Here is a 26,193-nt window from a genome sequence, read left to right as displayed (position 1 = left end):
TAAGGGGATTGGGTGGAGGTTTGGGGCTTGGGTGGTGTGCTCTTTCCAAGGGCCGGTGCAGACTCAATGGGCTGAATGGCCTCCTTCTGCACTGTAAAAATTCTATGAAAGGTCGACCCCTTGCATGGATTAGCTTGAGATTACACCCACTGTTATCAGCTCAGTAGCTCACTCTTTAAGGGAACTTTTACTAACTGTGGGCTGGATTCTCTGGTCCTAGTTTCTCAATGGCACACTGTTCGCTGGCAGCAAGATTCTATCTTCCCGCAGTTTGTCAATGGGATTTCCCGTTGTAACCACCCACCCCACTCCAAAACCCGCTTATTTACAAGTAGCAATATTTACACATAAGACCATAAGACGTAGGAGCAGAAGTAGGCCATTCGGCCCATCGGGTCTGCTCCACCATTCAATGAGATCATGACTGACCTGCTATGATAATCTTCAAGTTAACTTTCCCACCTTTGTTGCTCGTTCTGGGTGAGTGTGCTTAACACTCACTTTGGCTCTGTTTCGTTACTTAGCTCTGGAGTCGCCAGGTATCGTTAAGATACCGCCACAAGTTTCAAGGTCAAGTTCAAAGCAATAAAACCATACACCAATTAGTAAGTTCAAACAACTGAGTTTATTATAATACAATTATAATACTACCCATGCACACACTAAGAGGATTAAACTATTCCTACCACTAAATAAACCAATACTTATCTCAAAGGGAACTGTAGGATCAGGGGACAAGGCCTCTTGCTCTGCTCTGGTCCGCAGACCTCAGGTTGGTACGGGTTATAAAGGGGTCAGGAGTGTCTATCTCTGGTAGAGATCATTGTGAGACACTTACTTGCTGGCGGCTGCTGTCCCAAACCTCTCCTCTCTCTCGTTCAAGGTCTTCTTTGGCAAAAGCTGGTCGGGATGCTGGTCCAGAGAGGAGGGCTGGTTAAGAAGAACGAACTATGTGTGGGACCTGTCTTTTATAGGTCCCAGGGCTTCGCGCCCTTTTGGGCGGACCCTTTTCCTGCTGGGAATCGATTGGGTCTCTTCCCAATCGATTTGTTTGAATCCCCCCAATACTGAGGCTGTCCCTCGGTTGCTGGGCGGGCCTTCAGGTGCTTTGTTTTCGAACCCCGCTGGTGCCGGGGTGTCTGGTTTCCCATACACTGTTGCAATCACTTCTCTATTTGTGTCCATTGTCCCTGGGATCGTTCCATTACTATGTTAACTGAGATTGCCTCATTAGTATGCGGAATGTTCTTCGGTGCTGTCTGCTCTCTTAGCAGACAGAATACACATTGGCTTGGTGCAGCCTGCCTGTGCTGCAAACTTTGTCCATTTTAACCTGCAAGCTTTGCGTTCCTCCATTTTGTATTGAGGGAATGGCCAACTTCGGTGGCTACACCTTATCCCCATAACTTTTGATTCCGTCACTGAATTAAAAATCTGCCCATCTCTGCCTTCAACATACTCAACGACCCCACCTCTACAGTCCACAGATTCACTACCCTCTGAGAGAAGAAATGCCACCTCATCTCTCCTTTAAATAGGCTACCCTCATCTGTCTTGAATCGGTGAGCCCTGCCTCTAATATTCTTATTATTACAACCCAGAAGGTATGCTGACCACCCTAAATTGTCCCTTAATTGGAAAAATAAAGAATTGGGAACTCTAAATTTAAAAAATAAATAAATAAATTACCAGAAGCTGATTTCACTGGCAGCTTAGTTAATGGAATCAGATAAGGGGAGAGGGAAATTCCTTTCAATGAACTGCAGTGTGGCCCTTTTTGGTCTGCTGGCTAGATTACAACAGTCCGATGGCTGTGCTTGTTAGTCCCTCTCTCCTTCTGTCCCATCTCTTGGTCTGCTTCTCTGGGGATCTGCCTTTTGTAGGCCACTGTCTCAACAATGCCCAAACATGTTCCAAATAAGAAAACCTGTCAGCCCATCTATCTTAGGCATTGTCTGTTTGAAGATGTTTTGATATCCAAATGTCTTTTGGTGAATCGTCATGAAGTAAAGTTGGTCCGCGTCCAGCTGGTACGGGTCAAACCCATAAGAGAGGTCATGTGGCCACCAGAATCCATTTAGTTTTACATCAGTTCAAGGTTTTTAAGATCAACCGTAACATTTCAAAGTTCATAATGCTCTCGTATGAAAATACTGTCACAGCACTAGGTTCAAAAATATGAAGCCCAACCCCAATTGCCCACTTCTAGTTTTGACAGATTGTTTGCATTGGGGTGGATTGCTCATCAGATCTCATGAGGCATGTCAGTGATTTAAATACGCTAATGAGGTTGCATGCCTCAAATCTGAACACATTTTCCGAACAGTCGGAAGCCAGGTTTCCCCGGACTCAGGAAACCCAGCAGCTGAAGGTTGGTTGAGAGAGGATGGATTCAGCAGGCAAAGCCATTCCAATTCAGCTTGCAGATCAGGAGCAACAGATGATCCACAGCCCCACACCCCAAACATACTCACTTCATAGAATCCTTCCAATGCAGAAGGAGGCCATTCGGCCCATCGAGTCTGCCCTGACCCTCGGAAAGAGCACCCCACCTAGGCCCAATCCCCCGCCCCACCCCCGCAACATCACCTCACCTAACACTGAGGCACAATTTGGCATGGCCAATCCACCTAACTTGCACATCTTTGGACTGTGGGAGGAAACCGGAGCACCCGGAGGAAACCCATGCAAACACGGGGAGAACATGCAAACCCCACACAGTCATAAGGTCGGAATCGAACCAGAGTGCTGGAGCTGTGAGGCAGCAGTGCTAACGACTATGCCGGCGTGCCATCCTCCTGTGATCATACCCTTGACCCACTATCACCATACCTGATACCCGTGAATCCCAACTCTCTCTCTCCCATTTATTCTTCTCCAACCTGAAATCTGTTCCCAAGCTACAATCTTCCCCCCATCCTCCTGCAATCTCTCCCTCCCTCAACTCTGCTCCCCAGCCATGGCTCTCCAACAGAGGCCTCCTTCCCACCTGACAGCCAGCCTACATTTCAGATCGGCCCAGAGCTGCACAAAAACATTCCCCTGAGGTCCCATCGTCAATTGGAGAAGAGATTCACGTCACCCAACTTTCAAGGTTTTCAGGTTGCTGCAAGCCACTATCTCCCCACACACACACAAACCCCCACCCCACCCCCATACCCTCACTTACTCAAGGGCTTCTCCTTAGTGTCTGTATCTGGTGAAAGGCAAAGCAAAACAATAACAATCAGAATCTCAAATCAGCCTCAGCTTTTGGTACTCACCAACATCTAACATTCACTGGACTAAAACTCTCTTGAATAATGCACGAGGAAAACCATAACCGCAAGTTTTAATATTGCTCTTACCAGTGCACTGTGCTGGGCTGTTTGAACCTTGCAACTCTATGGAGAGGCAGAATGTTTGCCAACACTTGCGTAATTCCTGACTCGCTGTTTAGTCATGTGCTGTGGTAACACACTGATAAATTTAAACCTGTGGCTATTGCTACCCTGTGCAGACAGGCCAGGGTTCGGTAAAGGATTTGGATTTGTTTTCTTGTCACATGTACCGAGGTACAATGAAATGTATTGCTTTGTGTACAGTCCAGATAGATCATTCCATACATTAAATAAAACATAGGACATATATGGTTTGCTGCACTTACACCAAAGCATTTAACATTGACTGAAGCAAATATGGGGCACCTCAAATATTGGCACCTGGTCAGCCTGACTTCTGTCTCATCAGCCTGAACTTTTAATAGTGCAGCACACTTGCTTGGAATCCTCTCTAGCTTGTGAGAAGTCTCCTGGGCCACACAGACGTTACTCAAATACTTGACGTGGCTGCCAATGAATGGACTTTGGGCTTGGAAACCCAGGCAGAAAGTGGCTAATCAGCCCACTACTGACCAGTATTAGAAAATACATCTGCACGAGAATCGGGTAATGTTGTGTTTCAAAAGCCCACTGGCTCTTTTTATATGGTGGGCCTGATTTGTAGTCCAGGCACTTCTCATGTCCTTCACTCAGCAACAGCTCTCTGGACACAATGTGGTCAAAATTAGTATGAATCTCATCCATTTTGGGAGCGTTAAATGGGCATAATGTGTACCAAATTCTGGCAATGAGATCCTGCATGAAATCTGCACGACGTCACCATGTTGTCCCCTGAAGTCAGTGATGGATCAATTAAAATATTCAGAGTAAGGTCATTGCCTCTTCGGGACCCTTCCATAAACTGCTTGAAAAGCCGCATGTGGCGTAAAAACACCAACAACTTCCCTCAGTTCTACAGTGGCCTAAACTAGGACCTTAATTATGATTGGAGGCATAACTAAAGCCAGAAATGGGCAGCATGGTGGCGCAGGCGGTTAGCCCTGCTGCCTCATGGCGCTGAGGTCCCAGGTTTGATCCTGGCTCTGGGTCACTGTCCGTGTGGAGTTTGCACATTCTCCCCGTGTCTGCGTGGGTTTCACCCCCACAATCCAAAGATATGCAGGGTAGGTGAATTGGCGACACTAAATTGCCCCTTAATTGGAAAAAATGAATTGGATACTCTAAAAAAAATTTTTAAACTAAAGCCAGAAAAGTTGTTTGAAAATTTATTCATGGGATGTGGGTGTTGCTGGCTGGGCCAGCATTTGTTGCCCATCCCTAATTGCCCTTGAACTGAGTGGCTTGCTTGGCCATTTCAGAGTCAACCACATTACTGTGGATCTGGAGTCACATGTAGGCCAGACCAGGTAAAGGTGGCAGACTTACTGGGTTTTTATGATGATCAACAATGGTTGGGCAGCACGGTGGCACAGTGGTTAGCATGGTTGCCTACAGCACTGAGGACCCGGGTTCGAATCCCGGCTCTGGGTCACTGTCCGTGTGGAGTTTGCACATTCTCCCCGTGCCTGCGTTGGTTTCACCCCCACAACCCAAAGATGTGCAGGTTAGGTGGATTGGCCACGCTAAATTGCCCCTTAATTGGAAAAAAATAATTGGGTACGCCAAATTTATTTTAAAAAAACAATGGTCTCATGGTCATCAATAGAGTTTCAATTACATAGTTTTATTGAATTCAGATTTCATCATCTACCATGGTGGGATTTGAACCTGGTCCCCAGAGCATTAGCCTAGCCCAGTGACAATACCACTACACCACTGTCTCTCTCAGAGCATCACTGCTTCAAAAGGGTACCTTTGCCCTTCCAGTCCACAGTACGGTCAGTCACCAACCTTAAGGCTGCCCTCTTGCATCATCTGAGCTTCTCTCAATCCCACTTTACTTCACATCTGCTCCATGCAGCTTTCTTTAACTTTGCTTTTTTTCTGCTCCTTTATTTAACAATGTCTGTTTCTGATCTTTACCCTTGTCCCTTAGCTGGAACTGTATCATGATGTTGGAGAAAAAACACCAAATTACTCTCACAAATAGGAGGGACAGTGGTTAGCACAGCTGCCTCAGTGCCAGGGACCTGGGTTCAATTCCTTTTTTTAAATATAAATTTAGAGTACCCAATTATTTTTTCCAATTAAGGGGCAATTTAGCATGGCCAATCTACCTAACTCGCACATCTTTTGGGTTGTGGGGGTGAAATCCACGCAAACACAGGAAAAATGTGCAAACTCCACACGGACGGCGACCCAGGGCCGGGAATTTGAACCCGGTTCCTCAGCGCCGTAGGCAGCAATGCTAACCACTGTGCCACCGTGCTGCCCCTCTGGGTTCAATTCCAACCTTGGGTAATTGTCTGTGTGGGGTTTGCACATTCTCCCCATGTCTGCATGGGTTTCCTCTGGGTGCTCTAGTTTCCTCCCACAGTCCAAAGATGTGCAGGGTAGGTGGATTGGCTATGCTAAATTGCTACTTAGTGTCCAAAAAGGGTAGGTGGAGTTATGGGAATAGGGTGGGCGTTTTTTCGGACTTGATTGGCTGAATGGCGATTTTTTTGCACAGTAGTGATTCTATTATAAACTTGCAAATTTTTTAAATGGACATAAAAACCAAGATGGTTGAATAGCTGGTGGGTGATACTAAGAGAAAGACAGTGGATTGGATTCTTCCACCCCGCCTGCCACAAGATTACCCCGGGCGAGACGTGGACAATGGAGAAGTCCCTTGACCTCGAGCGGGATTCTCCGGTCAGCAGGCGGGTGATGCCGGAGAATCCCACCAATGGAATCAAACCCTATTTCCCGATGAATCAAAAACACAAAAGCCATCCAGAAATTAATTGCTAACTCCTGCGGAGATTCGGGAAATAATGGGAAATGACTACCATCTCAGCAAGAAGGATCCCGTGAGCCATGTCTCAGACAGCTTTGCAGAACTCATCTTCCAGGAATATACAAAGATCGGGATAAAAGCCAACTGCAAAACCTGGTCAGGTGTGGACTAGTGCGAGGTGTGACACAGAAGCAAATGCCAGCCAGCAGCAAACACCCCTCCAAAGTTATTTTTCTGCAAGCATATTTCTTTCTCTCTGATTGTTGAAGCTAACTAAATCAGCAAAGCCACAGCTGAAGAGAAACGGGGCAGTTTCTCAGCCAAAATGCGAAACATTGGGATCTCAAAACTGTCTACTGCTGAAGTCAGCATTACTGGAATCATGAATTGCAATGGCCACATTTCATCATCTACTCCTCATGGACAAGTCAAGGACTGTTTTTTAAAATATTTTTATTCAGGACATTTTCATTTTATATACAAAACACACCACTCAATTCACCACTGTACATTTCTCAAACACCCCATCCACCATATCCCCACGTACCCCATTTTATAACTAAAAAACAAAACAGAACAAAAGAACCCCTACCCCCGCTGACAATTAACAACTCTTAAAGGAGGAGATGAGCAGCCTCCATCTCGAGTAGAACCCCTCCTCCGAACGGCAAACTAATTTCCAAATGTAAAAATGTGGACAGGTCACACCCACCCCGTTGTACTTGGCGGTTCTGGAGCCTGTCACCCCAACAAAATTCTCCTCTGGGCTACCAGGGAGGAAAAGGCCAACACGTCAGCCTCTCTCCCCTCCTGCACTCCTGGGTCTTCTGATACCCCACATATTGCCAACTTCACTCTAAAATTTCTGACATTGTCCCTAAAAAGGACTCCCAGAATCCCACCAATTTCAGACAGGACCAGAACTTGTGTGTGTGTGTGTGTGTGTGTGGTTCGCTGGTCCCCTGAAACACCACTCACATCTGTCCTCCACCTCCAGGAAAACCCCATGCATGCATATTTTAGTCATATGTGCTCTGTGCACCACTTTAAATTGAATTAAGCTCAATCTAGCAAACAAGGAGTTTGAGTTTATCCTACGCAAGACTTCACATATATACTGGCTCCAGTCTGCAGGTCTGGTCGAATGGGTCAGGTTTCCCAATCATGGGCATTTTTCACTCACTGTTTTATGATGCCGTCCACGCTTTTCGACTTTTCTGTTCGATTTGGAGGGTTTTCCCTTCCCCCTTGAATTCTGAACTACTGCAGATTTGCGAATGATCCGGTTTACATTCATCGCCAATGTGATGGCTCAAGGCAAGACTTCCTGTATAATGTAAGAAGGGTTTATTAATAACAAGTGAGGTAAAATATACACAGGGACAGAGTCATTAAACAGGTCTTCACTCTCTGGCTCCAGGGTGCACTTTGCCCAGGACACCGCTCCTAATACTCCGCATTGGTTCCCATGCGATAGGCCCAGAACCGGTCAAGTGGACCGCGAGGGCTCACCCTTAAAGGGACCATTCTTTCACAGTTTCATTAGTTTTCCGTCTCCATAAATGGGATATTTTGGATTAATGACACTGAGGCAACTCACGGCCTCCTTACCGTTATCAATTAAGAGTTTAAGAGTAAATTGACTTCCTGCCAGTTGTGAGCATTTGGGGGGGGGGGCGTTTTACTGATTTTGTGACTGTTTTTAGCATGTTGCTGATTCTTTTGTATTCTAGAGTTGTCAATAAACTTAAAATATGTGTCAGCACTGCAGAGACTGGTGTTGATAGTGACAATGATTGGAGGGGATTTCTTTGTTTCTTGTGCTTCGGTTGCCCTGATATTTTATCTGATTTTTTGTCTTTTAGACATATATTTGTTTTAATTGGCTGTGCGCATTTCTTTGCTGACACTCAGCCTATCAAATTGAAGGAGGAGTCTCGGTGAAGTGTATCATTGATTGGATACAGTTTTTGTTACACCTCCCACTAGTTGACGCAGTTTTGGCGGGATTTGCTTATTTATTTGAGCTGAGCTCCTGGTATCCCTTCTGTATTTCGCTTGTGTTCATATATGCCGGAAGAGGAATTTATTTATTTTCCCTCTCGACCAATACTTGTACAAGTATTTTTTCCTGTATTTAGTTAGCTATTTATATTTTATTTTCCGACACCATGAACTGTTTACACACATCACAGAGTGCACTCTCATCTCCCCGCAAAGTGAAGGGTCAGATCCAGGTAAGGATTTGATTTCGTGCTTTTAAATTAACTAGTTTTTCTCTTTAGAAATAATTGAAACATGTTTTTTTTAACAATAAGACGAATCTCCCAGTGTTGATGTCCAGCTGTGTGGTGAGTATTTGAGAACATTTTTCCATCAGTGAGAGTGGGCAAGGACCCACAAAGCAACTCTTGCTTAATTTAAAATGGCTTTCCCTTTTGTTTTTTATTACATTATTTCTGTCAAATTAACTTCTTGGTCCCACTTCAGTGTTGCGCCCCCTCAGAAGGCGCCGACTAAATGTTCCGTCAATTAAGTATGCTACTTATTTTGTCATTTTTCAGATCATCTTCGGACCGATGTTTTCGGGTAAAAGGTAACAAATTTAACATTCTCTTCGCTGCCTATTTTTTTTTGAGTGGAATATTTGATTGCTGTGGAGAACTTGCCGGTAAAATCCTCACTTGGAGCTGTTCGGCGCCAATTCTCTTCCCGCTCAGTTCCTCTGCTAACCGCTGAGAGAGAGACATCTTAACTACATTCTGATTTCCTCTCTGCTACAAACCCAGCCTTGGGCACCTCCTCGCCAAATCTCTCTCTTCCGACTGATGTAGCCAGCGCTTGGAAATAATTGAAATATTTCAAATGAGCCTCAACTCAATGTTGCTGACAGTTTGTTGAAATGCTTAGTTTAAACTAAGGGGCTGTTTAGCACACTGGGCTAAATTGCTGGCTTTGAAAGCAGACCAAGGCAGGCCAGCAGCACGGTTCGATTCCCGTAACAGCCTTCCCGAACAGGCGCCGGAATGTGGCGACTAGGGGCTTTTCACAGTAACTTCATTGAAGCCTACTCGTGACAATAAGCGATTTTCATTTCATAGTGTGTTACCTGAATTTTGGATGTCCTGTGCAGCGCCTTATCTGTTTTTTCTATCTATAACTGGAGTCATTAACCACGACAGCTTGCATTTATATAGGGCCTTTAACTTGAAATGTTCCAAAAAGAAAATGCCCAGGTGTTTAAAAGCAAGCTTGGCACCCAGCTACCTACGGTTATGTTGGGTGACCACAAACTCGCTTTAAAAAGTAGGCTTTAAGGAGCAGAAGAGAAGTTTCATAGAATTTACAGTGCAGAAGGAGGGCATTCGGCCCATTGAGTCTGCATCGGCTCTTGGAAAGAGCACTTCACTTAAATCCACACTTCCACCCTATTTCCATAACCCCACCTGACCTAAGGGTAATTTAGTACAGCCAATCCACCTAACCTGCACATCTTTAGACTTTGGGAGGAAACCAGAGCACTTGGAGGAAACCCACACAGGCACTGGGAAAACGTGCAGACTCCGCACAGACAGTGACCCAATCAGGAATCTAACCTGGGACCCTGGAGCTGTGAAGAAACTGAGCTAACAACTGTGCTACCACGCCACCCATTGTGCGTGCTGTCCAAGTTTAGGGGAGGGAATTTCCAAGTTTAGGGTCCAGGGAACTGAGGCGGCACACCAGTGGTGTAGTGACTAAAATCAGGATGCTCAAAAGGGTGGAGTTTAGAGAACTGCAGATATGTCAGAGGATTGTAGGGCTGGAGCAGATAACAGGTATAGGGGCATGACCCAGGGCCCGGATTCAAACCCGGATCCTCAGCACCGTAGTCCCTGTACTAACCACTGAGCCACCGTGCTTCCCTTTCACATGTGAGCTTGTCCTTCCGGTTTGTTGAGGCCCTGGGTTTGGAGACTGCAATCGAATGAGCCGTGGCAAGTTGCGGAAGGGTATCTTCCAGATGGTGCACACTGCTGCCACATTGCATGGTGGTGCAGCAAGTGAATGTTTAAGGTGGTGGATGGGGTAACTCACAAGTGGGTTGCTTTGTCCTGAATGGTGTGATTGTCCTTGATTGTGTCGGAGCTGCACTCATCCAGACAAGTGGAGAGTATTGCATCACACTCTTGAATTGAGCGTGGTAGATGGTGGTCAGGCTTTGAGAAGCCAGGAGCTGAGTTACTCACCTCAATTCCCATCTACAGCCCTACTCTTGTAGCCTCTATCTATAAGGCTGGTCCAGTTCAGTTTTGGTTCAATGGTAACATGAAGGATGTTGATAGTGGGGGAATCCAGTGAATGTAATGCCATTAAATATTCAGGAAAAATTGTTCGATTCTCTCTGGTTGGAGGTGATCATTGTCTACCATGTGTGTGGCTCAAATGCTAATTTATACTGCACAGACTTGATTTGCTGCATTTCTGTTGGTCCATTAATGAGAGCAACATGTGCCGCTAATCATCCGACACTACACAGGGACATTCATGGTGACTTGTTTGCCCTGTATGGTGACAGGTGGACTCTCTGCTGTTGAATGATCTCAATCCTGGTGAGAAATTCATGAGCTGCTTGCACTGTTGTTTCTTTTTTAAATTTAGAGTACCCAATTATTTTTTTTTTTCAATTAAGGGCCAATTTAGTGTGGCCAATCCACCTAACCTGCACATTTTTTGGGTTGTGGGGGTGAAACCCACGCAGACACGAGGAGAATGTGCAAGCTACACTGACAGTGACCCAGGGCCAGGATTCGAACCCGGGTCCTCAGCACCGTAGTCCCAGTGCTAACCACTGTGCTGTGTGCCACCCTGCTTATACTATTGTTGAGGCGGGTTGTTAATTAGGATTATTGTGGTAGGCCATGTTATGGATCAGGGTTTAGAAAACTCCAAAGTCTATCGTGGAGTTCATCTGACCTACAACTGTTTATTGAGTTTGGTTATGATGAGCACACAAGCCTGTCTTTCAGATGTTATTCAACCGAGTTCTTCGGCGCTTTTAATCAAAAAACGAGCTTTATTCTACGAATTTAGTTAACATTTGTATAAACACCCAGGGTAAGAATTTTTATCAACAACAAACATAAAGACCCCACACAGCTACAGTATTCTATGTATAACCCTTAATGAATTCACCTTTAACTGTTCCAATTCAATAACAAGATCCCATAAGCAAAAAAAAAAACTTTTTACCAAAACAATAGATATCTATATTCATTGGGTTTCTTCCTTGGAAGAATGCTTTTCAAATTGAAAATAGAGAGACAGGCCAAAATACTTCTCTGTCTGAGTCTACAGCAGCCAAATGCGAAAACGAAAGTAAAAACTCAGCCACAGCCCAGCACCACCCACACAATGACATCACTGACGCCATGTGATAAGACAAAAGGGACACTCCCGTGACAGCCAGTCTCGAGATGGTGCAGTGGTTAGCACTGCTGCCTCACGTGCCGAGGACCTGGGCTCCATCCCGGCCCCGGATCACTATCCGTGAGGAGTTTGCACGTTCTCCCCATGTCTGCGTGGGTCTCGCGCCCACAACCCAAAAAGATGTGCAGGGTAGGTGAATTGGCCACGCTAAATTGTCCCTCAATTGGGAAAAAAATAGAATTGGGTACTCTAAATTTTAAAAAAGTCTCAAGTGGGCTTTGAACCACAAAATCTGCCTGAGGTGAAAATATTACAAATAAGCCAAGGCTGTCACTGAACTGCAATCACCACTTTTATTTGAAACTGACTTCTCGGCTTGTGTAAAACAACACAAAATTCCAAACCATTCTCTGGTCGATTAACCGGGGATATAAAGTTCGAATAAATCAATTGTTCAATTGCTGTAGGGACCCAAACAGACTCACTCAAAAATTTACTGTCTTAAAATTAGAAAGTTACTAACCAATTGCCTACCTCTATTGCTATATAATTATCCTCCTCTCTTACAACAGGAAGGAGGATATTATAATCCATTATATAAAGTTCAAGAATTAGCTCAAGTCTGTGAAATGAGGTCCCAGGTTCGATCCCGGCTCTGGGTCACTGTCCGTGTGGAGTTTGCACGTTCTCCCCGTGTCTGCGTGGGTTTCGCCCCCACAGCCCAAAGATGTGTAGAGTGGATTGGCCACGCTAAATTGCCCCTTAATTGGAAAAAATAATTGGGTTATCTAAATTTTTATAAGTCTGTGAAATGAACCTTTAACTTTACTTCAGACTCTGGCAAGAGTGTTAGCACTAGAGGTGGGGCAGTGGTTAGCACTGCCGAGGACCCGGGTTTGATTCCGGTCCTGGGTCACAGTCCGTTTTGAGTTTGCACATTTTCCCCTGTGTCTGCGTGGGTCTCACTCCCAATATTAACCACAGCTGTGCACTTGCTGTTTCCTATTGTTTGCTCAGCTCGTTCTCAATCTCACCTGTCTGAACAGATGCCTCTATCAGAAGAATCTCTTCTACAGTTTGAGTGAATTGTGTGGTTTCTGCAAAGACTTCTTGAGCAGTCGCAACCTCCCAATGTGTGCATCTGACTAAACTCTCATTTTCCTCTCCCACTACAGCACAGAGCTGATGCGTCGGGTGAGAAGGTTTCAGATTGCTCAATACGACTGTCTTGTGGTAAAATATGCCAACGACACTCGGTACAGTAAGGAAGACCTGGCTACACATGACAAGTGAGTTTTTGTTTATTTTATCATTCATGGGATGAGGGCTGCGCTGGCATTTATTGCCCATCCCTGAGGGCATTTAAGAGTCAACCACATTGCTGTGGGTCTGGAGTCACGTGTAGGCCAGACCGGGTAAGGATGTCAGATTTCCTTCCCTAAAGGACATCCGTGAACCAGATGAGTTTTACGACAATTGACAATGGTTTTGTGGTCATGTTTAGACTTTTAATTCCAGATTTTTATTGAAATCAAATGTCACCATCTGCAGTGGTGGGATTCGAACCCTGTCCCGAGAGCATGATTCTGCGTCTCTGGATTACTAGTCCAGCGACAATACCACTATGCCTCCCCTGCACATGATAAGTGAGTATTGTGTGCAGTCTCAGAACTGAGAGTTGCAGCACACTGGCTAAGTGGATACGGCGTCTGCATTTGACCAGTGCTCGTATTTTTATTATCTAAGTGTGAATATTTATTTGTTATCCCTAATGGTGATCCGTCTTCTTGAACTGCTTGCAATCCATGTGGTGTAGGTACACCCATGGTGCTCTTGGGAAGGGAGTTCCAGGATTTTGACCCATCGAGAGTGAGGACCGGCGAAGGTGGCTTGTTTCTAGGTCACATAGTACAAGCCACTGGAATAATCATTAACCCACAAAAAAAAGGAATCAGAATTTCCACAGACCCGGAACATAATTGAGCTTCAAAAATTCCTTGGGATAGTCAAGCAAGTAGACGAGTCCCTGCCAAATTTGGCAATGAACACTCGAGAGAGGGTCCATAGAAACTAGGAGCAGGTGGATGCCATTCGACCCTTCAAGCCTGCTCCGCCATTCATTACCATTATGATTGATCATCCAACTCAATAGCCTGATACCCCCCCCCCCCCATATCCTTTGATCCCCATTGCTTCTTGAAAGCATACAATGTTTTGCCCTCAACTACTTTCTGTGGTAATGACTTCCACAGGCGCATCACTCCTCTGGGTGAAGATATTTCTGCTCATCTCAGTTCCCTAAATGGTCTACCCCATAACCTCAGAATGTGACCCCTGGTTCTGGGGTCCTCGCCACCAGGAACCACCTTCCTGCATCTACCCTGTCTAATCCTGTTTGAATTTTATAGGCTCCTGTGAGATTTCCCCCCTCTCCAACACCACCATCCTTCTGAACTCTAGCGAATACAATCCTAACCGACTCATTCCTCGTATGTCCGTCCTGCCATCCGACGAATCAGTCTGGTAAACGTTCTCTGCATTCCCTCGAGGGAAAGAACACCCTTCTTCGGAAAAGGAGACCAAATGTGCACACAATATTCCAGGTGTGGTTCCAGCGAGGCCCTGTATAATAGCAGCAAGACATCCCTAATCCTGTGCTCGAATCATCTCGCATTGAAGGCCTGCATATCATTTGCCGCCTTATCGCCGGCTGAACATCACAGAATAATACACTGCAGAAGAGGTCTTTGGCCCATCGAGTCTGCACCGACACATTAAAAACACCTGACCAGTCTACCTAATCCCAGTTGCCAGTATTTGGCCCATAGCCTTGAATGTTATGACATGCCAAGTGCTCATCCAGGTAGTTTTTAAAGGATGTGAGGCAACCTGCCTCTACCACCCTCCCAGGCAGTGCATTCCAGATCGTCACCACCCTCTGGGTCAAAACGTTTTTCCTCAAATGCCCCTTGAACTTCCTGCCTCTCACTTTGAACTTGTGTCCCCTCGTAACTGACCCTTCAACTATGGGGAACAGCTGCTCCCTATCCACCCTGTCCATGCCCCTCATATAGAGTACACCTCGATCAGGTCGCCCCTCAGCCTTCTCTGCTCCAGCGAAAACAACCCAAACGTATCCAACCTCTCTTCATAACTTTGACATTCCATCCCAGGCAACATCCTGGTGAAACGCCTCTGCACCCCCTCCAGTGCAATCGCATCCTTCCTATAATGTGACCAAAATTGCACACATTACTCCAGCTGTGGCCTCACCAAAGTTCTATACATCTCCAACATGACCTCCCTGCATTTGTAATCGATGCCTCGATTGATGAAGGCAAGTGTCCCACCTGTTTGCTCACCTTCACTGACGGGTATACTAGGACACCCAGGCCTCGTTGTACATTTCCCTCTCCTAATAATCATTCAAATAATCAGGCTGTAGAGATCGTGTGTTTTGAAGGTTATGTTGAAGGCGCTTTAATGAGTTTCTGCAGTGCATCTTGTAGATGGTACACGCTGCTGCCATAGTGCATCGGTGGTGTGGGGGATGAATGTTTGTGGGTGGGGGGGGAGAGGGTGGGTGAGCCGTGGGGGGGGGGGGGGGGGTTCCGCTCAGGCGGGCTGCTTTGTTCTGGATGATGTAAAGCTTCTTAAGTTGGAGCTGCACTGAACCAGGCAAAGGGATAATATTCCATCACACTCTTGACCTGTGCATTGTAGATGGTGGAGAGGGTTTGGGGAGTCAGGAGCTGAATTCTCCACAATTCCTGCCTGCTGACCATATGAACTGGTTACATGCACAAAGCTATATTTGTGTGTGAAGTTGTGGAGTAGCTCATTAGCAAATTATGGCCCATTGCCAAATATTACAATGTTCTGGCTGCCAGGTGTTGCATAAAATGTCTTGGCGCATCAGATGACTACTTCCGCTGTGATACTGTGCAATCTGTTTACTTCAATCCGACCTTGATGGAAAGGTAGAAGATAATAGTTGTTCTTTTGTTCTTGACTGTTTCTGGTAACAGTGAGACGGTTAGAAATAATTTCTCCTATAGAGCGAGTAATGCCCGGTCACCCGACTGGTTGCGACAGTCTCGTACAATATTTTACTACTCCTCGATGAACTATCAAGCTGAAGTGCTCGTGGTAGTTAAAAAAAAAAAAAAAAAAATCATTTACAGGATGTAGGTGTCGCCAAACAGGCCAGCATTTTATTGTCCATCCCTAGTTACCCCTTGAGAAGGTGGTGGTGAGCTGCCTTCTTGAAGCGCTGCAGTCCCTGCCGTGTAGGTATGCCCACTGTGCTGTTAGGGAGGGAATTTCAGAATTATGACCCACCCCCTAGAGTGAAAGAATGGCGATTATATTTCCATGCCAGGGTGGTGAGTGACTTGGGGAACCTTCAGCAGGTGCAGTTCTGCTTTATTCCAGGTAACTATTTTTATTGATCGTCACCCACCACTTAGAATACTTCAGGCTTCTAAATGTTGCAGAGTTGCTCTTTGAGTTTGACAACAAGCAGTCGGAGACAATTGTGTGCGTGCAGCAACCATCTGGAGCAGACAAAGGATTTGAAACCTATCAGGCGGGTTTCGGGTTCCAACTGTTTCCATCATGTGTGGCAGCCACTAATAATTCAAGGCAATTGTCAAAAGTCCTATACCCCGCATTTGATATTCTTTCGCCTGTTTTGTTTCACACCGCTATGAATCTAAACTGAAGTGGGTCTGCGTTCTGAAACGATTACTGTGCTGACCGTGCAGCTTTGTAATTTGTCATCCTCTGATTGGCATATTGAGTTAGCAGTAGTTCTGAATTAAGATTATTGTTTTTAGTCCAGAACTTCCATTTGTAAAACCTGCTGCTGTTTTGCTTTGTTATCTCTCAGGTTTACAATGCAGGCAGTTCCTGCGACAAAGCTGAGTGAGGTTTTTCAAGAAGCAGAGAAATCTTCAGTTATCGGAATTGATGAAGGACAATTTGTAAGTGTGGCCCATCATGCTTGCTTTGTTTGAAATTTCATTGTGTACTGTAGTGAGAAATCCAAGCAATTCACTCTAATCCCTGGATAAATTCCTTTTTCAGTCAATTCAGATGCTTTTTGGAGTGGAAAACTTTGCTGTTTTCTTTTTTTTATTAAATATTTTTATTGACGCATTTGTAAAATTTTGTAACAAAAACAGAAAGAACAATAAGCATTAAACATTAACATTGTGGGAAAATAGATATTTCCCCGAATGGCTCTGTCTTCACAGACCACCGAAAATAACAAAAAAACAGACAACCCCCCCCCCCCTTGGAAAGCTGCTGCTGCGACATTTTAAATTAAAGTTCCCCAAGAAAGTCGACCAACGACTGCCCCCTTCGGGAGAACCCTAACATTGATCCTCTTAAGGCAAACTTTATTTTCTCGATGCCGAGAAACCCAGCCATGTCATTAACCCAGGTCTCTACACTCGCGGGGGGGGGGGGGGGGGGGGGGGGGGCTTCGAGTCCCTCCACATAACAGGATCCGTCTCCAGGCTACAAGGGAGGCAAAGGCCAGGACGTCGGGCTCTATTACTCCCTGAATTCCCGGGTCTTCTGACACCCCAAAGATCGCCACCTCTGGATTCAGCACTACCCGCGTACCTAACACCTTGGACATTGCCCTGGCAAACCCCTGCCAGAACCCTCCAAGCTTCGGGCATGCCCAGAATATGTGGACATGGTTTGCTGGGCTCCCCGCACACCTCGCACATCCGTCTTCTACCCCGAAAAACTTTTTTTTTTTCTTTTTTAAAAAAAACTTCAGAGTACCCAATTATTTTTTCCAATTAAGGGGCAATTTAGCGTGGCCAATCCACCTACCCTGCACATCTTTTTGGGTTGTGGGGGTGAAACCCACGCAGACATGAGGAGAATGTGCAAACTCCACACGGACAGTGACCCAGGGCTGGGATTCGAACCCGGGTCCTCAGCGCCGTAGGCAGCAATGCTAACCACTGTGCCATCGTGCTGCCCCCGAAACACTTAATCATCCTCACCGCTGTCATGTGTGCCCGGTGTACCACCTTAAACTGTATCAGACTGAGGCCTGGCACACGATGAGGAGGCATTGACCCTATTGAGGGCTTCCGCCCATAGTCCCGGCTCTAACTCCCCTCCTAATTCCTCCTCCCACTTGCCTTTAAGCTCCTCCACAGGGATTTTCCTCTCCCTCTGACAGCTCCTGGCAACTTTGCTGTTTTCAACCTTTAAGGGTGCTTCTAATGGTGCTGTCTCATTCTAGCACTTGGTTCAAATCTGCTCCAGGCATCGTCCCTAATGTGAATGTGGTGGTGAATGCTAGGCTCCTCGATTGTGTGAGACAACTGCAGAATCCGATCCTCTTAACTGGTATCTACCAACACACTATCCATTTGTCCTCTTGCCTGATTTATTTCCACCCACCCCTGCCACTAATTCTTATCCCAAACCCACAATTTGGGGACACTGAGGCTAATTGTTGCATTTTCATAGAATCTTGGAATAGTTCCAGTACAGATGGAGGCCATTCGAAACATGTCTGTGCTGGCCCACTGAAGGAACAGTTCACCTAGTGCCACTCCTGGGCCTTCTTCCTTTAAGATGATGATCCAATTCCCTTTTGCGATGGTTGAATCTGCCTCCACCGCACTCTCTTGAGACGGTGCATTCCAGATCCTAACTACTCGCTGTGGGGAAAAAGATTTCCCTCCTGTTCCTATTGCTTTTTTAAATCAGCGCCCTCTTGTTCTCGATCTGCCCATCAATGGAAACAGTTTCTCTCTCTATTCTGCTATGACCAGGTGAGGAATGGTAAACTGACTCCCCCGGTTGGTTCTAACCAAGTTTGAATTTTAAAAGGATGCTGTTCTGCCAATTCAGTGGCTGAGTGTAGATTGTAAGAATTAAGCCAGACAGGTATTCTGGAGTTAAACATGTAAGGAGTTAGTTTTATTGCTAAAACCCAGCCAGGTAAAAATATCTAAAACCGTACAAATACTTCTTACTTCCCACTAACGCAAACAAACATGCACTCAACCCCCAAGCGTGCAGAAAAAAAACCCAACTTTACAGAGCATCAGATGTTAAACTTGGCCAAGCGAGATGCAGATTAAAAAGGTTCTGCCCCAAGCTAGTTGGGTTGTGGGTCTCGTTTTTTGAGATCCTGTCAGAGATGATTGGAGCCATGTCCACTGGTGGCAATCTTTGGGGTGTCAGACTCCAGAGCTCCATGAAGGAGGGAGGATAAGGTTCTTCACTGAAGCAGTTGCTTTTCAGTCTTGGTTGGTAGATTCCCTTTTTTTCCCCTGGAACCACTGTTGTAGAAAATCCAATGGCTTTTAGTGCAAAGTGTGATTCAGCCTTAGATTAAATGTTGCAGAGGGGAGACCCTTGCTCCCTCTGGCAGCCTGGGTGTTTCTCTGCTTAATCTCAATTTCAGCGTCCACACAAAAGCTTGTATCACATGAGCGCTCTCCATGTGGGCTAATTATTCCGAAGGATATATAGAGAATTGCTCAAATCCTGCACAGCTTCCATTGAGGCATTCTTCCATAGAAAATGTGATTTATCCCACTATTAACTCTTGAATGACCCATCCTCCATCATGATGAGATAGCGCCGTGAGACGGAAGGGCTTCCTGAGGACCCGGGTTCGATCCTGGCCCTGGGTCATTGTCCGTGTGGAGTTTGCAGATTCACTCCGTGTCTGCGTGGGTTTCGTCCCCCACAACCCAAATTATGTGCAGGCTAGGTGGATTGGCCATGCTCCATTGCCCCTAAATTGGGGGGAAAGGAAATTGGGTACTCTAAATTTATATATTTTTTAAATGATGAGATAGGAAGGAGATGTTCACACCTCCAGGGGGTGCCATTGTCTCTGTTGGGATCTCCGTAGACTTTTCACCTCCATGGATTAGAATGTGACTTTGCAGATGCAAATTAGCAGCTACTTCAAGACCGTGTCGATTGGTTTAACCAGGTCGGTCAAGGCAACCTTGAGGAGGAGTTTATACAATGTATCCGCGATAGTTTCCTAGAACAGTATGTAATGGAACCTACGAGGGAACAAGCGGTCCTAGATCTTGTCCTGTGTAATGAGACAGGGTTGATTCATGATCTCATAGTTGGGGATCCTCTCGGAAGGAGCGATCACAATATGGTGGAATTTAAAATACAGATGGAGGGTGAGAAAGTAAAATCAAATACAAGTGTTTTGTGTTTAAACAAAGGAGATTACAAGGGGATGAGAGAAGAACTAGCTAAGGTAGACTGGGAGCAAAGACTTTATGGTGGAACAGTTGAGGAACAGTGGAGAACCTTCCAAGCGATTTTTCACAGTGCTCAGCAAAGGTTTATACCAACAAAAAGGAAGGACGGAAGAAAGAGGGAAAATCGACCATGGATATCTAAGGAAATAAGGGAGAGTATCAAATTGAAGGAAAAAGCATATAAAGCGGCAAAGATTGCTGAGATTAGAGGATTGGGAAATATTTAGGGGGCAACAGAAAGCTACTAAAAAAGCCATAACGAAGAGTAAGATAGAGTATGAGAGTAAACTTGCTCAGAATATAAAAACAGACAGTAAAAGTTTTTACAAATATATAAGACAAAAAAGAGTGGCTAAGGTAAATATTGGCTGATCAGGGACAGGGCGGGGTGGCACTGTGGCTCTGTCACTGGCAACTGCCAAGGTGCCTGGGTGGCAGGGAATCTGCCAGTGTGGCACTTCCCATGAAAGGGGGAGTGTATGAAGGGTAGCGTGAGGTGATGGCTGTGTAGGAACGGGCCACCAGACGTTTGGGAGGATGGCGGGTTCTGAAAAGGAGGGCTGAAAGGGCGGGGGGGTGGGCGCGACCCCTTAGCAGGGTGTCTTCACAGAGATGGGGGGGTGTTGCAGGGGAGTGGCGTTGCCTGTGTGTGGAGGGGCCCCTCAAGTTCACTTTGAGATGTGGGTACCCTTTCAGAATGGCGGCCCGATCTCTGAGGAGCCGGACTGGCCAGGGAGTACAGCTCCCCTGTAAATGAAAAGAATAATTCCAAGTGTGGGCTAGCACAGAGAGAAACTCCCCTGGACCCAAAGAAAGGACTAAGTGTTAGATAATGGTGGGGAACTCGCCAACAGAACTGGAAAGGAACTCCCAGCCAAACCTGTCTGAAATGACACTTCAAAACATTTCTGTTAAATTAAAACCTTTATTTTACATTGCCTCTCCAAGGTCTTCTGAACCAAATGAATCACTTTCCCCTTGGTGCTGCATTCCACTTGTCTTCCCATTGCACCAGCGTGTACATGTCTTTTTGCAGTTCCACACTATCCTCTCAGTTCACAATACTCGCAAGTTATGTCACCTGTAATTTTTGAAATTTTGCCCTGTACACAAATCTAGGGGATTATACATATCAGGAGGAACGGGGGGTTTCAACACTGACCCCAGGGAACTCCACTCCGGTCGGAAAAACAGCCATTCACCACTAATCTCTGTTTCCTGATACTCAGACAATTTTGTACCCACGTTGCTCTTTACCTTTTGTCCCCCCCCCCCCCCCATGTTATTCTAACTTTTCTGACATCTGTTGTGTGGCCCTTTATCAAATGCCTTTTGGAAGTCCATGTGTCCCACAGCTCAAACCAAGTAACTCATTACAGAAGAAGGAACAAACTTCCTATTCTTGCTGGTTCAGCACACACCAGGCAGCACACTTGCCCACTGAGCTATCAGTGATGTCCATTCACCATCAGTGTACCAGGTCCACATGCTCTTTAAGGCTGATTATGGGTTTGATCACCCACTCTGCAAAGCACTTGGGGATGTTTTCCTGTGTTAACAGTGCTGATGTAAAGGCTGCTTGTTGTTGTTCGGCTTGCTTAACTCCGAATCTGAGGAAAGGTGCTCGTTGTGGACATTGGGGCTGGTTTAGCACAGTGGGCTAAATGACTGGGTTGTAATGCAGAACCAGGCAGGAGCGTGGGTTCAATTCCTGTACCGGCCTCCCTGAACAGGCACTGGAATGTGGCGACTAGGGGTTTATCACAGTAACGTCACTGAAGCCTACTTGTGACAATAAGCGATTATTATTATTATTATTATTGTTGATGTTGACGTTCTTCTTCTATCTCTCTAGTTTCCAGACTGTGTTGAATTTGCTGAGGAAATGGCTAACCGTGGAAAAACTGTGATTGTGGCGGCCCTGGATGGAACTTTCCAAAGGAGAGTAAGTAAAAGCCATGAGGAGAAAGTGCAACTGCACATAGTGGGGCCAAAAGAATACATCTTGTTCAAATTACATGCCACATGTTCAATATTATAACCATATCTTTTACAACAACTGAATTTAATTCAGTTAATTTTGTCTTAGAAGGAGGGTGGCGCGGTGGCACAGTGGTTAGCGCTGTTGCCTCACGTCGCTGAGGACCCGGGTTTGATCCCAGCCCCGGATCACTGTCCATGTGGAGTTTGCACATTCTCCCTGTGTCTACGTGGGTCTCACCCCCCACAACCCAAAAAGATGTGCAGGGTAGGTGAATTGGCCATGTTAAATTGCCCTTAATTGGGGGGGGGGGGGGGGGGGGAATTGGGTACTCTAAATATATTTATTTTTTAATTTGTATCGGAGAGGGAAACAATGCGTTTTATGAAATATACTCTGAAACCACTAGGAATTTCCATCGGGTTCCTGACCCTGCTCACACTTTGAAGCAGGGGTCAGACCCCTTCCCTTAGGAAGTGTTTTGGGGTTTGTGGGGTGGGGGCGAAGATGTAGTAGTTCTGTGACCCGGATTGTAAACTGATCACCAACCCACCTCAGTCCAGGAATAGCAGCGTTGAAGTGGGTGGGAAGGGTAGTCACAAGCATAATTTAAGTTCCCATTAAAAAGCTTTTCACCAAGGAGAACTAGTCCAGCTTGATACAGTTTCCCCACACGTTTGCAGTTGCTCATCCCTGGTAAATCTGTTCCACCACATCCATTGCCCGCCCTGTGGCACCTGAAAGTTAATCCCAGGATCTTCTCATTCCTGACTGCAGTGATCAGAGAAAAGAACAGAATACTTGCTGTGTGGCAGCGATTTGTGAAGGAGTCAAAACCTATTCATTGTTTTTGGAATGCGATGCTGAGCGGCTCTGTTTGTTTCTCTAGGCTTTTGGCAACATTCTGAATCTCGTTCCCCTGGCCGAGAGTGTAGTGAAACTGAGTGCAGTGTGCATGGAGTGCTACGGGGAAGCTGCATATACCAAGAGACTGGGGGCTGAACAAGAGGTTTGTGTTTCTCTGTCCCTCCACTTTTTTTAGGCTGTTCCTTTGCTCTCTTCCCCCTCCTGAAGAAACCATTCCTGAGATCCTGGGCCTCATCCAGCATCTTGCCAAGTGTGTGTTCGTTGTGTGTGACCCTGGGTAGAGAGAGGAGGTACCGCCATTTAGTATGATTGAGGCACTACCAAAGGTCACGTGCATGTCGGTCGAGTTTCCTGTGTCCCAGTTTAGGGCTCAGGCCAATAGTAATCCTTGCGCTGGTACCTCGGCTGAGACCTTTTATACAGGTTCGAGAACTGCATGATCTTTTATGTCTCCAGAGAAACACACTCCCCCTCTCCCCCCCCCCCCCCCCCCCCCCCCCCCCGCCACCTTTTCAGTCCTCCTTTTCAGGACCCCCCATCCTCCCAAACTTCTGGTGGTCCGTTCCGACCCAGCCATCACTCCACACTACCCTTCATACTCTTCCCCCTTTCGTGGGCAGTGCCACACTGCCTTAGCAGTTGCCAGTGTGCCAGGAACAGAGCCACAGTGCCACCCTGTCCTGTCCCTGATCAGCCAGAGGCCTCCTATGACCTAAGGGAATCCCCCCCCCCCACACCCCAACATGGGGCCTTTCCGTCTGGTCCATGTTTTGTGTTGACCAGTATTAATCGGGGCTTGCATGACTTCTGACTGGGGAGCCGGTTAGATTCCAGGGGGCCGTTAGATAGGGCGTCCATCTCATTAATGAAATGGAGATTGGCCTCAATTAGTGATTATTGGTTTCTCGCCACGACTAGGCAGGAACCGGAACCCGACAACTGGAGCGATGGTCAGAATGCAAACCACTTGGCCTCAGATGTGAATCCCGATTTGGGCCTCTCCCGCGATCGAACTGGCCTGCACGGATTCTCGCCGGACACAACGCAGCCATTAAATTGCGCCCAAAGAGTCCAGTTCTAAAGGGGGTGCAGGAGCAGAGCGATCTAGGAGTGTATGCACATAAATCATTGAAGGTGGCAGGACAGGTTGATGAGTGCAGAGATCATTTACTTTTTAAAAAAGAAATATAGGGTAATCAATTAATTTTTTCCAATGAAGGGGCAATTTTAGCTTGGCCAATCCACCTATCCTGCACATCTTTTGGGTTGTGGGGGTGAAACCCACGCAGACACGGGGGGAATGTGCAAATTCCTCACAGACAGTGACCCAGAGCCGGGATTCGAACCCGGGTCCTCAGCGCCGTAGGCAGCAATGCTAACCACTGCGCCACTGTGCTGCCCTGGTTAATACAATAATAATGGAGGACTTCAATTTACTTGTAGACTGGGCAAATACTAAAGCCTTGGAGGACGTGAAGTGTGTACAAGATGGGTTTCTGGAGCAATACTTTGAGGAAGCAACTAGGGAAAGAGCTACTTTACATTTAGTATTATCGAATGAGAAACGCTAATTAATAACCTTGCTATAAAGGTGCCATTGGGAAATAGTGACACAATGTGATAATTTAACATTGAATTTGAAAGCGATGTAGTTCATTCTGAACATGGGGTCCTGAATCTGAATAAAGACAATTATGACGGTATGAGGGATAAATTGAGTATAATGAATTGGGAAAATACTTTGATTTTTTTTTTCTTTTATAAATTTAGAGTACCCAATTCATTTTTTTTTTCCAATTAAGATACAATTTAGGGGAAAATACTTTGATGATGGTAATGCCACTGAAGCTTGCTTTCACTCCCACACCACCGGCACACAGCAGCAGCAGCAGTGTGTAACATCTACAAGATGCTCTGCAGGAACTCACCAAAGCTCTTCTGGTAGTACCTTCCAAATCCATGACCGCTGCCATCTACAAAGACAAGGGCAGTGGACACATGGGAACACCACCACCTGGAAATTCCCCTCCGAGCCACTCCCCATCCTGACTGGGAAATATATCGCTGTTCCTTCACTGTCCCTGGGTCAAAATCCTGGAACGCTGTTCCCAACAGCTCTGTGGGTGTGCCTACAATGGACTGCAGTGGTTTAAGGCGGCGGCTCACCATCACCTTCTCAAGGGGCAATTGGGGACGGGCAATAAATGCTGGCTATGTTCTCCATGATTTAGTTTAGTAACTTTTTTTTGTGTCCCATCAGGTGGAAGTGATTGGTGGAACTGACATGTACCGAGCAACCTGCAGGTCCTGCTACTTTGCAAATGATAGACTGTTCGATATGGGGAGTAATAAGGAGAACGGTGAAGAAGAGGGAACTGATCAACGTGTAGCTTTGAAACATCTCATCTCCACCCAGCAAAGCAAACCACAAAGAAAACTCTTTGAAAGTCTGCACGTCTAACTCCTGAAGTTAATCCTCCTTTCCCCTACCCACAATCCCCAAACTTTCTCTCCTCCTCTTCTAAGGTGTTGCCTTAAATTGGGTGTGTTCCCTCTGCCATTGACAACTCTTCAGCACTTAGCACCAAGCAAAGAACCTCATGCGATTCTGGACATGTTACGGTGTTGAGACATCACAGTCGAGGTTAATTCTGCCCTCTTCCCTACTTCCACACTTGCACTTTCATTTGGGGACTGGTTGGAGCCTGCAGATGCTACAGGGATTGGTGAAAGCAGCATTGCGTCTTTTTCTCTTGCTTGCAAACTGCAGCATACTTATTTATACACGCTACACTGGTTCAATATCTGCAAAAAGTCCCTTTGCTTCACTCCGGTTGCATTTTAACTGGGACCGAAGTACTGGCTCTGTTCTCTTCTACCCTGCTTATGCTCCATGTGAGTACGCTATGATTGCCAGCTACCAAACTAAATTATCCTTTCACCTGTTGCTCATAATGGACGCACCCTCCAGCAGTCACTGGACTGATGAACAGAATCTATGAGAATGCCCCCTCCCCTATCCCAAAGATGTGCTGCAGCAGTACAGCTAATGTTTAGTTTTTTAAATTATAGATATGCACATTTTATATATTTTTAATAGCTTTTTATAATTAGTTACTCAGTCTGCTTTATTAAAATGGCCACACAGGAAATGTACAGCACAGTTCAGTGGCCACAATCATCAATAATTACTAGCTCTGAAACAGGAACAAAAAGAAAACCTTCCAGTCCCCAATGTGTTCTTTAGCTGGTATTCCAATGCAGTTTAGTGTGACAAGATTCATTGTGTTTTGTTGGAAATAATTAACTTTGTGGCTATTGATTGCTGGAGTGTAGGACTGTCATTAACTGCCGCGTAGAGTGCTAAAGGAAAATGAAACCTTGTTTTTATTAACCACCATATTTATTCAACTGCGAAATCATTACTGTAACTGTGTTCCTGACTAAAGGTTTGGT

At 45.9% G+C, this 26,193-nt stretch overlaps 2 protein-coding genes across 9 annotated transcripts in view; one reads left to right on the top strand and one right to left on the bottom strand.

Moving 5' to 3' along the window:
- The window catches only part of afmid (arylformamidase), a 63,503-nt gene extending 55,725 nt beyond the window's left edge, over nt 1–7,778 (bottom strand). For 2 of the 7 annotated variants that reach the window (XR_005457976.1, XM_038777277.1), the window contains exons 1-2: nt 7,609–7,691; nt 7,385–7,528 (exon numbers count right to left, since the gene is read on the bottom strand). Coding sequence is in view for 5 of the 7 variants with exons in the window: in XM_038777277.1 (XP_038633205.1) it covers nt 7,385–7,498 (114 nt within the window). In the remaining 2 variants the exon portion in view is untranslated. Of the gene's footprint in view, nt 1–3,263; nt 3,403–7,384; nt 7,529–7,608; nt 7,692–7,713 lie in introns of those variants that run through there. The other 5 variants (XM_038777274.1, XM_038777276.1, XM_038777275.1 and 2 more) reach the window with 4 other exon arrangements.
- Nucleotides 7,779–8,191: 413 nt separating this feature from the next.
- On the top strand, nt 8,192–26,156 carry tk1 (thymidine kinase 1, soluble). Of its 2 annotated transcripts, XM_038777282.1 has the most exons (7): nt 8,196–8,438; nt 8,766–8,797; nt 12,786–12,899; nt 16,502–16,595; nt 21,745–21,834; nt 22,760–22,879; nt 24,998–26,156. In XM_038777282.1, exons 1-7 carry the CDS (start codon nt 8,373–8,375, stop codon nt 25,196–25,198), a joined length of 717 nt encoding a protein of 238 aa, XP_038633210.1. In that variant the 5' UTR covers nt 8,196–8,372; the 3' UTR covers nt 25,199–26,156. The 2 variants fall into 2 exon arrangements, with proteins under 2 accessions (XP_038633212.1, XP_038633210.1); XM_038777284.1 differs by lacking the exon at nt 22,760–22,879 and having other exon boundaries at nt 8,192–8,438.
- Nucleotides 26,157–26,193: the final 37 nt, after the last annotated feature.

This window comes from Scyliorhinus canicula, chromosome 18, assembly GCF_902713615.1.
Source record: "Scyliorhinus canicula chromosome 18, sScyCan1.1, whole genome shotgun sequence".
NCBI classification, from domain to species: domain Eukaryota; kingdom Metazoa; phylum Chordata; class Chondrichthyes; order Carcharhiniformes; family Scyliorhinidae; genus Scyliorhinus; species Scyliorhinus canicula.
Note: the sequence above shows the minus strand (reverse complement) of the source record. Positions and strands in the feature narration are given on the sequence as shown.

What these genes read in the sequence shown, in the direction of transcription:
- tk1 (XM_038777282.1), top strand. Translation starts at nt 8,373, where the DNA reads ATGAACTGTTTACACACATCACAGAGTGCACTCTCATCTCCCCGCAAA. An exon ending in GAATTGATGAAGGACAATTT is followed by an intron (nt 16,596 to 21,744) that starts GTAAGTGTGGCC and finishes CTATCTCTCTAG; the next exon opens with TTTCCAGACTGTGTTGAATT. An exon ending in GACTGGGGGCTGAACAAGAG is followed by an intron (nt 22,880 to 24,997) that starts GTTTGTGTTTCT and finishes GTGTCCCATCAG; the next exon opens with GTGGAAGTGATTGGTGGAAC.